This window comes from Cyprinodon tularosa, unplaced genomic scaffold (genome assembly GCF_016077235.1).
Source record: "Cyprinodon tularosa strain WSP-4 unplaced genomic scaffold, ASM1607723v1 ctg109, whole genome shotgun sequence".
NCBI lineage: Eukaryota > Metazoa > Chordata > Actinopteri > Cyprinodontiformes > Cyprinodontidae > Cyprinodon > Cyprinodon tularosa.
The window spans coordinates 1,110,342-1,122,939 of NW_024037882.1; the positions used below are offsets into that span (position 1 = coordinate 1,110,342).

Sequence of the window (12,598 nt, forward strand, 5' to 3'; positions counted from 1 at the left end):
TTCACTACCAATTATCCCCACAAAGTCACCTCGTGTTTTTTGCTGCAGTTGAATAATTGATAATGTATTATAAATCCCGGAAAAGTTAGGCCTTAAATTTGCTTTTCCAGTTTTGTGATAGGTGGAGTCTTCATTTGCTGAGGCAGTATTCTATGATTCTATTATTTTGAAGCTAAAATGTAATAAAAAACAAAATTAGGCACTTGTATAGTCTGCCCAGAAAATCACATCAAATGCTTTATTCTAACTTTCCTAACTTTGGCTCAAACATAATTCATAATCACACATTATCTGCATGGTCTCTGTTTTTATTTGAATCATTTTTATGACAACATGACATAAACAATTATGCTACAAGATTCATTAAACTCATCTCTGACATGACAACATCTCCCAATAGCATGAAAATTGACAATGTGAAGTGTTACCACTAAGTTACTGTTCACTTATAATTTCAACAGAATGTTTTAAATTAAAAAAGCAGTTTTGACAGTAATCTATCAGCTCAGGTCTAAAAGAAGGCTCATGATGAAATTCAGCTATTTGCTAATAAGAAACACCAAAACTGTCCAGAGCTAATTGAACCATCCTCATCACTCTTTATTGAAATTAAAACCTTGAGTACAAAACAGCTTCCTTGTTATAAACTGTTCACACAAATTGTTAAACAAATGGAACAATTGTTTTTAGATGTTTCTGATATTAGTTATCATATTATATTTTGCCACTAGATACATTCCCAAATTATTTTGTTTTTTTTTTGCTTTTTGAACTGAACATTTTAATTCTTAATTTTTTTTTTTTTTTTTTTTTGAGAGTAAAATAAACCTTACAAGCTGTTAGTTGCCTGATTTGCCAGGCTGTCTACTCCAGTAGCTAGCCTAATTTCAGCTGCCTGGTATTTACTGTATGCTGATTATAGCTCGCAAACTATCACTGTATTTTTAAAGATCATTAACTAACAAAGATTGATGGGTGGGACCCCCCTAGCTATACTAAGACCACCATGATTTCTGCAATCCGAAATATTTTCCAAAAGCCATGTTTTCTTTCTGATTAGAAAAAGGGAAGTATGTTAATTTTCTTTTAGCCAGCTTTAAACAATTACTCTTTTTTAAAGCGGGAGAACTCCAGTAACAGTACACGTTCTCTGGGCTCCTATTCTGAGGAACTTAAACTGCAGGAAAAGTAGGGTAGATAATTGTTTTGCAGTTTTTGAGCTGTAAATTGCAAATTTCAATTGTATTAAAATAATAAAATAAATGCAGCTTTTTGTCTATAATAAATTAGCATGTGCTGTAATAGGTTTTATTTTTCTGTGTCAAAACAAAGGAGCTTTAACAGGAAACAATTCTGTATTGATCAGTTTTGTTTAATGGTTGTGATGAATTATAAATGATGTGTTTAATTTCATTATCTTTGTGTCCTTTCCTATCTGGGCCTTGATCTATGTTTTGATTTTTTTCTCCATTCAGTTTAGACCAGTAGAGGTTTTCTAACATGAGCAGAGAGTGTTTGCAGTTTATGTCGTTGATGATGCAGCATGATACCAAATGGATGGTTTTAGTATATTTCCTGCAGGAAAAAGTGGTTCCGACTACTATGTGTTTGATCAATTTATTCTTCTATGTAAATCCTCCCTCTCATCTCTCCAACTCATTATTTGTATTTTACTTTCCTGCTTTCCCTCAGAGCCAAGAAGAAGACCAAGCCCTTGAACCTTAAGATTCACAGCAGTGTGGGGAGCTGTGAGAATCTTCCCACGCAACGGTCACCGCTCCACAACGAACAATCTCTGCGATCCTTCTTCTTTCCCTCTTTCATCCCTTCCACACCTCCCGTTCATGCTGAAACACCCTCTGCAAGTAAGTGAGCTGACATTATAAATCCATCTTACATTTTATTATCAGTTCATGTCAGTGTTTCATTTTCTACAAATGGCTTTTTCTCCATGCAAAGACAAGTCACAGAGGTTATTTGTTGTTGGGCTGAAAAATGCTCTGTTGATAGTTTATTCACATTGGTAACTTAAAAATTACGCAACGGTATAACCTATACACCTGTAATTCAATTCAATTCAGTTTATTTCTATAGAGCCAATTCACAACACGTCATCTAAAGGCACTTTACAGTTCACCAGATCATACATTCAAATAGATTCAAAGTTTTCTATCAAAGGAAAACCAGTTCATTTCATCGACTCATTGACTCGAATGCAATCCCTCACACTAAGCATGCTTGTTGTGACAGTGGAGAGGAAAAACTCCCTTGACTGGGGTTCAAGGAGACAGAAGCAGAGTTACAAAAAGCAGTTGTAAAAGGCGGCCCCTTCCAGGAAACACACAGCCAGGCAGACAAGCTTTGAGCCAACTCACATGTCAGAGGATGATGAGAGCAGATCCAGCCAGTCATAGTCAGAGAAAAAGGACCACGCTGGAAAAACAGGCCGATCTCCAACATCTATAAACAAAGGTGTTGATGGCAGCAGCACAGCTGATATTTCTCTCAAGGATGATGTCACCAAACAGGAACAGACGAGGCAAAACTACTATGAGAAAAAGCAGAGAGAGCAGAACGTTAGAGATTGAACTAACAGATTCTGCAGAGTGGGAGAATAAAGATAGAATGAGGCAGAGTGATGCAAAAGGGGTCCCTATGTCCTCCAGCAGTCTAAGCCTATAGCAGCATAACTATAGAGATAGCTCAGGATAACCTGAGCCACTCTAACTATTTATCAAAAAGGAGAGTTTGAGGCCTACCCTTAAAAATAGACAGGTTGTCTGCCTCAGGGACTAAAACTGGTAGTGGGTTCCACAGGAGATGAGCCTGATATTAGTTTCTCCAATCTGCCTCCCATTTTACTTTTAGAAATTCTAGGAACCACTAGTACACCTGCAGATTGAGGGTGAGGTGCTCTGTTAAGGACATAAGGAACAATCAGATATCTGATATAAGATAGAGCTTAGCCATTTTAAGGCTCTATATGTGAGAAGGATGATTTTAAATTCTAATCTTGATTTGACAGGAAGCCAATAAAGAGAAGCTAGTATAGGAGAGCTATGATCTCTATTCTTCTTCAGAACTCTGGCTGCAGCATTTTGGATCAGCTGAAGTCTTTTAATTACAGTTTGTGGACTTCCTGACAGTTAAGAATTACAATAGTCCAGCCTTGAAGTAACAAATGCATTGACTAGTTTCTCAGCATCCCCCCTGGACAAGATATTTCAAATTTTTGCAATATTCCGCAGATGAAAGAAGTAAATTCTAGAAACATCTTTGAGATGTTTCTAGAATTTATGAGATTTAAATGACAGGTCCTGATCAAAAATAACACTAAGATTTCTTACTTTATTATCTGAAATCAGTTTAATCCCATCCAAATAAGGTGACACTTTTGTCTTTTCTTAAGGCTATAAATGAACTGTGGAACTCTTTTATAAAACTCTGTTTTGCACTTTGTCGTGTGCATTTACAACAGCAAAGAAATTCGTCTTTCTATTAATGTGTTTTTTTGGTTGAAAAACTTTCATGGCACAGCTTAGTTTGAAAATGGACCATATGAGAAATCAGGCTGTTCCATTACGGATGGAGGTAGTGTGTCGCTGCACACTGGCTGCCTTATTGGTTGATGCATTATAGGCAAACTGCGGAAGCCATTAGATTGTGGAGGAGATGGGAAAAGGCACAAAAATAGAGAGTAATGGAGGTCCTGTCAATGAAACGAGTGATGCATGGTCGTGGCTTTAAGTTGGGAATACTATCTGCCAGAACTGACTGGGATGTGGAACGCAGCAATGAATAGATGTACGAGGAGGCATGACGTGAAATAAGCAATCAAGAATTGCCTAAGATATAAAGAAGAAAGGACACAGAATTAAGATCATAGAAATACAAAAAAAAAAATATGCAAGCACCTCAAACTATTCTCAATGAGTTTTAATAGAATTCAAAACCTAAATGCACACTATTACTGAGCAACATTTCTATGTCAACCACAGTTTCAATCAATCATTCAACCTTTACTTGGAGAGCACTTTAAACATAAGGACAACAAAAAGGGTTAGATGCAAGATAAAAATTAGGAGGAAAATAAAACAAAAAAAGCTGCAAACAAGGACCGAAGTTTTTTTAGAAGGTATATAACTTTCATTCAAAGGACCAAGATAACACAATTGTCTTGATTGAAATGAAGAGATACTAAAGGCAAAAATTAAAAAGTCAGAGAATCATAGAAGACCTAATATGATATTTAAATTTAGGGACTCGAATACCAAAACCACTAATTAAAGATAATTGCAAAAAAGATTACACAAAATATCCATTTATCCAAAGAACTGCTTATTTTTTAAAACCTGAATATACCCACAAAGTTATTTGAAACTTGAGAGACTCACACAAAGAAAAGAAGTGATTAGGAAGATTTTACTGACATGAATGAAAAAAGTTCTTTGGTGCTCAGACCCCGGCAGAAGACACAATGCTGTAAGTTGACATTAGCTTGGATGAATAACTTAGGAAGAGCATTAGAGTAGTCTCCCTCCAGGACCCTGTCACTGGTGGTGTAGCAAGATGGACTACAAGAGAGGGAGGGGATGGGGTAGAGGTGGGTCAAAGTTCAGCTGAACCGCTTAATGTGCCTTCATCTTAATGAAGAGCCTCTTGTGAAGCAACTGGCTTCAGAGAGGGTGCGGTCAGCTAAACCTAAAGCCAAAAAAATTTAGTTTTCTTTCTTTCATATCTCATCACTTGTCTGTTTTTTTTTTTTTTTACTGCTTTATGCTTACCTTTTTTTTTTTCTAAAGGCTTGATGCAATTGTATGGGTTTTACAAAAAGAGTAAATCTGATGATTATTCAGGACTTAGATCAGGATTTATTTTCAAAAGTCATCTATTGCACACATAAGCCAATCCTAAAACATGGATATTTAAGTGGAGTTAGTTGATTAATTTCTGGAGTTAAACAGCAACCATTCAGTGTTCATATGAATTTTGGAGCAGCTTTAGCTTAGAAGGGCTACATTCTTATAGAAGACAGAGTAGGGAGAGCATGGCTGTAAGCTTCTTGGCAAGGTAGTCAGCAAAGGCGTACTTTAAAGTTTTCCGCTTTTGATAGAGGGAGAAAGTGTCAAAGAAGCATGACAAAATGTGTTGTTGACGAGAAACTGGTTTACATTAACATTTACAGTCAGTGTCGTCTTACACTTAAGTATTTGCTCTCTACTTAAATGGATTTAGCATTTTATGCAAAAACGAAAAAAATAATAAATAAAAAGGAAACAGAACTCTAGTCAAGAGAACAGATGATTTTTGCCTCTGTTACAATACCATTATACTGGTATGGCTTCATATAGGCCTGTATGTTGGAGCAGTTCATAGCACTGTTGCCTGATGACAAGAAGGTCCCAGGTATGATTCCCGGCCTGGGGTTTGCATGTCCTCCTTGTGCATGTGTGGATTTGCTTCACGTACTCCTGCCTCCTCCTGCAGTCCAAAAACAGGACCATTAGGTTAGTTGGGGATTCCATATTGCCCTTAAAAGTAAACGTGGGTGCTTGTGTGTCTCTGGGTTTTGCCCTGTCCTGAACAAATTACCAGCCCAGTGTTTACTCTGACCTTTGCCCACAGACTGCTAGAGATAAGCATCAACCCCCATAACCCTAATAGAAAAGTGGCAGTTGATGGATGGATGCAGTATTCTAATCTGTTGTGTTTTCGTTAGCTGTAAGCAGAAAACCCTCCTAACAACCAGAAGTAAAGGCTTTAAAACATCAGTCGGTGTGTCAGTAACCTATATGTTAATTTAGTAAGGTAGATTCTGAAATGAGTAAACATTTCAGTAATATTCTTATTACCCTATTATGATTGATTTAAAAATAAATGGGTGATTTGTATAATTAATCTTAGACATTTTACCACAGTTATTTAAACCAACTAACCCAGCTTTCAAAGAATGTCATGAAAGCTGCACAAAAAAAAGCTAACATGAATATTTACCCCTAATATTTCCTTGTTGTTGGTATCTAATTCAGCTTTCTTTCAAAACTCAAAATATTTTAATGGATATCAATATGCAAGCCAGATTAAGAGAAAATGGTTAATCATTGAAATATCTTGATTTATTACCTTGATTTATTATTAGAGCTTAACAATTGACGATTACTGACAAAGGAAATCAGAAAAGAGAATATATTCCAACTTTTAGGGAATATTTTGTCACCCAGAATGTTGTGAAAGAGGCTTTGACTGATTGTTCAATGCAATATGTCCGTATACACAGGGTGCATACGAAACAAATTTTTCGATACATACAGCTTTTCAACAGTGAATAAGCAACTTAGCAGTGAAATTAACATTTCCATTTATAAAGTGCAGTAGTGGGCCACTGCTTGTAGGCGCTGCCATTTATGCCAATATACAGTGGGTACGGAAAGTATAATGGCTTTTCATACTTGTTAAGCACGTGCTCAACTCTGAGTGCACCTACATAGAATTGATTGAACTAATTCATAGCGGCTATTGTGAAACCGAAAACTCTGAAATCCCGACCTTAGCTAGATCAATTTAGAGTTGCGGATTTGAATCTGAGTTTGTTAAACCTGCTAGGCCCCTGGTTAGTCAGGAGGCTGTGAGTAGAGCGTCTTCTGTTTTTTATTATAGCTTTCACTTTGGTCATTGTGGCTACAAAGTGACAGTGACAGTTTGCAGCTAGGCCAGAAAAAACCCCAAAAAACCAGAACAAAAACAAAACCACTTTTGACAGCCACAAGGGGGATGCTAATGGAGGAACAGCAACCAATTAAAGTGCTTTAAATATCGTTAGCAGGTATCAGGAACTTTTGCTCTTAAAGCTGTATTTATTTCATTTTCTGTTGTTAGCAGACCACTTGTTTAAGATTTTGAAGCCCTCAGTTTAACTGTTAAAGATTGAAAACAGCATTAGTAATCGAATTGAAATGATATGATCTATTTACCAGGATACTTAGATAGAAGATGATATCTGTGTGGTCAACCTGTCTCCATGCATTATGATCGGTCTCTAAATGGCAGGAAAATGAATGGAGGGGGGAGGCAATAATTAAATGAGGCATTTGTAATGATGTAATGACTTGGCTCTTTTGGATGGTGGATAAACAATCTGGCCCTTATACAGAACCAGATACTGACTCTACCCCTGGTTAAAAAGCAAGAACTAAATTGGTGAAAATGCCCTTGCAAGACAAACAATTCATATACCAATGAGAACATGTAAAAATTGTTAACAATAGACAGGTTTGATTCTTTTAATGCTAGCAAAGATATATAGAAAACTCCACATTCCACTTCATTGAAATGTGAACAAAATGAATTATTTTAATACTTCTTTTGCTTTGCTTTATTATCTTTTGAGTAGCGTCTTTCTCAATAATGTCCTTCTCCTCCTTGGATATTTCTGGATGTATTCAAATATATGAATCAAAAGCTATGGACACACTGCAGGCCTTAATACTCAATTCTGATTTTTTTGTGAAATCCGACATTTTCAAATATATGCGAATATGTGATCTCCTGTGTGTAGGAGAAGAGAGCGAACAGGGATGGTACTGCCAAGGCTGCCGGCAGGTAAAACTAAAGATGTGTCAGCTGTTACTGTTTTGCATTGTCATTCTTGGTAGAATTCTGCTATCCGGTTGGGCAATTATTAAACTGTCAACACCTGTCGCCAACAAGCCTTGTTTGGGGAAAAACTCTGACTGTCCACCATGTAAAGTTTCTTTTTGACCAGCTTACATGAATGTTATGGTTCCCATGTCAGGTTTCTGGGTGTTACATGCTTTCAGCTTCAGCTGTAGGAACAGTCTACCAATTTCAATACTTCTGGATGAAGTAATGTTTAACATTTTTGAAACACTTTTGCTGAAATTATTATATAAATGTAATAAATAAAACAGTGACACTATTAATGATGATAAAAATAAATACAGTAAAGGAAAACTCTATGTTCACATTTTTAAGCTTTCTCTCAAGAGATCACTTGGAGCAAACAGTTTAAATAACACTTCATAATGTTCATGTATTAAACAACTATCAGGGATGTCTGTATCGTCCTAATTAGATAAACTGCTTGGAAAAACATGAACCTTAACACATAACAGTTAGGTATTCTTATGGTTTAACAAGCACATGCATGAATCATAAAACTAATCCTAACAAAGTCACGCTAAATGAAATATATTAAGTATTTACATCTGTTAAACAATTTCACATTTCCTTAGTTTGTAAACAAAGACTTAATTTAATTTCATTAGGATGTTATGTGATTGGATAAAAAAAAGAAGTGCACAACTTGTTACCAGAAAATAGAACTGAAATATTTTTCTAAAATTTTCATAAAATCATAACATGAAGTTTTTCAAGAGGTTTCAAGTGGAATTGCATTAATAACCAATATCCAAACTGTTGCACATGTCACAGAACTGTTCAGAAATTACGTATCAAGAGGCTTTATTGTTAACATAACAGGGGTGATATTATTTTAGATACTGAAGGAGACATCAAATCCATGGTTTGATAAACTTTGAATACTGTAGAGCAATATAATCTACAAAGTGTAAAAGTTGTTCTAAAGCTTGAGCAGATTAAAATGGATAAGATAGTGAAAAAAAGAGGTAGAATAGCCCTTAAGTTATTTCCTGATTTTGAAGCTACAATCAGAAGCCAACTGTTCAATGAGTAAGAGTTTCTACTATAGCATGATCGATGTTAACATCTTTTAGAGATATTATCATCATGACAACTTCAAAATGCAATGATAGCTACTTAAAATAGGGTCTTCTGACATTAATCCATCCAGATGAATCATCTACACCAAGCAAGTTGTTGCTACATGCATCAGGCAGCTGGGTGTTTGGGATGGGGGAGCATCCAGGCCATGGGGGAAAACAAATAGAAACTGGCTTTTTAAAAATTACACACAAAATTACAATAAAAAGCACTAAAATTTAATAAAGATGCCCTAACAACTACATCTAAAATAAATATTTATTTATAAATATATTTAATCAGTATGACATTTATTTTGTAATAATGAACTGGGAAGTTTATTACATTCACTCATTTACATTTTCATGTCACATTAAAGATTAAGTTACATTTAATTACGTATTCTATTTATTTAATTATATTTTTGTTTTTTTGCACTCTGCATAAAGATCAAACAATATCAATGTGTGTGAAGGGTCTACACTGAAATCTGAGGGGGATGCTTTTAAATTGATGTGGACAGACATTCTCCATCCCATATATCTGGGAGCTTCTTATAATACAAAAAAGGAAAGAATAATTTAAGTCTGAAGATTGACAAAGCTGGTGCTCATATATACATAAAAAGACCTGCAACTGTAGCTTCAGCAAAATACGCTATACATTTAACTTATAGTAGTCTTTAATTTAACTCTCTGACTCTACACAATAAACAGTTTTAGAAAGCCTTAAAGATGGTGTGTTTAAAATACACATAAAAAAACAATAGGTAAAGTAAAAGAAGTAGCATTGAGTAAGATTTCTTATACAAGTGAGATTTGAGTCAGCAAGAGAGAGAGAGGCAATATTATGGATACGTAAATGGCAGGAGGGATTTCCATATTTGGGGGGTAAAGCAGCTGAACAACATATGTACTCCATATGTTGTTCCAATGCATGAAAGAACATGCAATCTTATTTTCTCTTTTATAATTTTGTCTTATCAAGTTTTTAAAACAAACACACATTTACACTCTTCTCATTTTCATTCATTTATACAGTCAGCATTCCTTGATAGCTCAAGCAGTCTCTGAGGGCGTACACTAAGGTAAGCAATATAGAGCAGATCCTGAAACACTTCGTAGATGATGCATTTACTCTCTGTACTTGTAAGCTTTCAGGATTGACAGGTGCAGTTAAAAATATATATTTTTTGTAGATAGAACAAGGTCTACTGCAAGATAGAGAACAACTAATTACTACCTGTCTCTTACAGTAGTGTTCTGTATTTTCCCTGGAAGGTTTTTAGAAATTAGCCGAGAGCCTGCTCAGGGTGATCCTGCTTCTTGAAGTTAAAGGATTTGGATGCTTTGTTCTAAGGTTTAAACAAACTCTTTGAAAAAAAAAAAGGGAATATATATATATATATATATATATATATAGGATTAGAAAGATTTTGCAGCTTTTAGTGATTTTTTAATGCTTATTTAAGTCTCTCTTTAATACATGAAAGATAAAGCTGTAGAACAAACTAATTAAATAAAAAGTACGACTTTCCACCAACATGTAATTGCAAAGCAAGCTATGTGCATTTTGGATGTTAACAGCTTATGCTTTTCATGCTTATCCTGCACTGACATCAAGGTAGATTATAATTCCTGATTGATCTATTTTCTTCAGAAAAGCTAATGGTCCTTTAATCTTTCATAACATATAAATCCATTTATTTAATAACATTTAAGTAATAGGTGTACAAACTGAAAGAAAAAAAGTCTATGTCTACAGTATGTTGCCCAGACATTTTTTTTTTAAGGAGATTTATGACATAGTTTATTAATAACACATGCATATGCAAACATCCCAACAAAGTCCAGCTAATTTGACCCATTGCCTCAGGTCTATTCCAATAATGATGATCAATCAGAATATAAAAGAAGGATTTCTTCAGAGCTCTAAGCATGCTTGCTTAAGACACGCACAAAAAAACTATTTCTGTCTGTATCCATAAAATACATTTAAGGAACTGGTTTCAAGACAAATACATGTTGTATGTTCTAAATGCAAAAATTGTTAGGATTATTCACATGCTGAATTGATTTACTCTAAAATAAAAACCATTGAAGTTAAAACTATAATAAAAGTATTTTAATTGTCTGAACAAGCAGGAACTACATTTTCTTTCTTGACTTAATTTAACTTCATTAATGCAAAAATCTTTTATTTTATTAATTAAAAAATATTACTTTGGCAGTATTTTTGCCTTGTGTGTTTGCATAATTGCACCTTCAAATGTTGATAAACTACATGATCACATGGAAACAACATTTGATTACATTTCTTAGTTGCAAATCTTTCTTTTTCTCTACCTGGAGACTCCTTGCCACATAGCTGGAGAATTAGGCAGGTACACCAACTCTGGTTTACATATACCGTATATGGTGTTTGTCAATAGATCTAGAAAATCCCCCAGAGTATTTAATTATTTTATTTGCAGGCTTTTTAGATATATGACTGACCATGCTAGAAAGTGATATTTTTAAAGCATGGAAAGTGTTTATAGGAAAAAAACACTAATGAGCATGAAAACCCTACAGCTTGTTTCTCCCTGTCTTGAACACTCACCTGCTGTAGACTAAAAGTTATTTTTCTTCAGAATTTTCATTTAAATTTCACCCTGGTTAAAAAAAAAATGTAAAAAAATATTTTTTTTTTTAACAAAGGCTAAGTGTACATGGTTTGAGTCGACCTGTAGTAAAAGTTAATTGAGGGTGTGCTATGATGTGACCTTTTTATTAAAAAATTAGAAGAATGACACATCTGAAAGTTTAGATTGTGTATTTGGGTTAGATGTAAACAATGTGGCCTTGAAAAATAGAAACGTCTACAGTATTTTTTTTTTTAGAAATGATGCATGTATGTTTGTGTTTAAATGCATGGGTGAGCATACAGACAGTCAGTGTACATTCCGGTCAGTCTGGATAAACATCCGTCCAGGGTCTAGTTTGGGATTATGGTGTCACTGCCATCTCGTACGTCAGGGCTTTGCAGCCAACAACATTATCCCTCATCCCTTGAGTCATGTGAATCAAACAGACAGAGGATGCACAAGATTGGCTGAAGTGACTGAGACCACACGGTGTCCGCTCAACATGAGTCAATGCCCAGACTAAACTGAGCTCTATCTTGAAAGGGCATCTATTTCCCTCCATGATATAACGTTCATTACAGTGTGCTCTAGGATATAAAGGTAGGATTTATAATACCGTATACAGTTGTAAACTGTTTTAAACTCTTTGCCACATAGTGTGTTTTCAGAGAAAAGTTGTTGAATAATCTGAGATAAATTCCTTGTTTGAAAAGGTAGTCGCCTTTCTGGCTGAGATTAAAGTTACATTTTTCTTTATTTTTGTGGGCTAACCTGAACAGCAGGATTCAGATCAGAGGACAGATTTTGTGTTTTGAAAACTGAGACATATGTTTTTATCTTCTGAAATGCACAGTGACAACTGACATAGTTCAGCAGATTTAGCTTCTTAATATATATCTATTACATATAATTTATGTCCTAGTATCCATGACGAGATGCTCTATTACAGGGTTTTCACGGCTTTATGGAAAAAAGAAGAGGCAGTAAAAAAAATCCTCCAACATTACTAACAGAGAACAAAAGAGGTATTTCCTCATATTTATGAATATTATGAATGTTTCCTCATATTTATGAATTTTGATACATGACACTGACCATGACCATTTGGTCATAAAATTCAATATTACAATCAATGCTTACCAAAAGCACACTATCCAAGTTTGAGTTTCAGAAGTAATGCATATTATCTCAGTTGCTAAAACGTATTTTTCAAACTGTAAACATGAAACCTCA

General features: G+C 34.8%; 1 protein-coding gene across 1 annotated transcript in view; it reads left to right on the forward strand.

Moving 5' to 3' along the window:
• ksr2 (kinase suppressor of ras 2) overlaps positions 1–12,598 on the forward strand; it is a 181,771-nt gene that overhangs the window by 105,267 nt on the left and 63,906 nt on the right. The window contains exon 6 of the mRNA XM_038293576.1: positions 1,693–1,865. Within this exon, the coding sequence (XP_038149504.1) occupies positions 1,693–1,865 (173 nt within the window). The remainder of the gene's footprint in view (positions 1–1,692; positions 1,866–12,598) is intronic.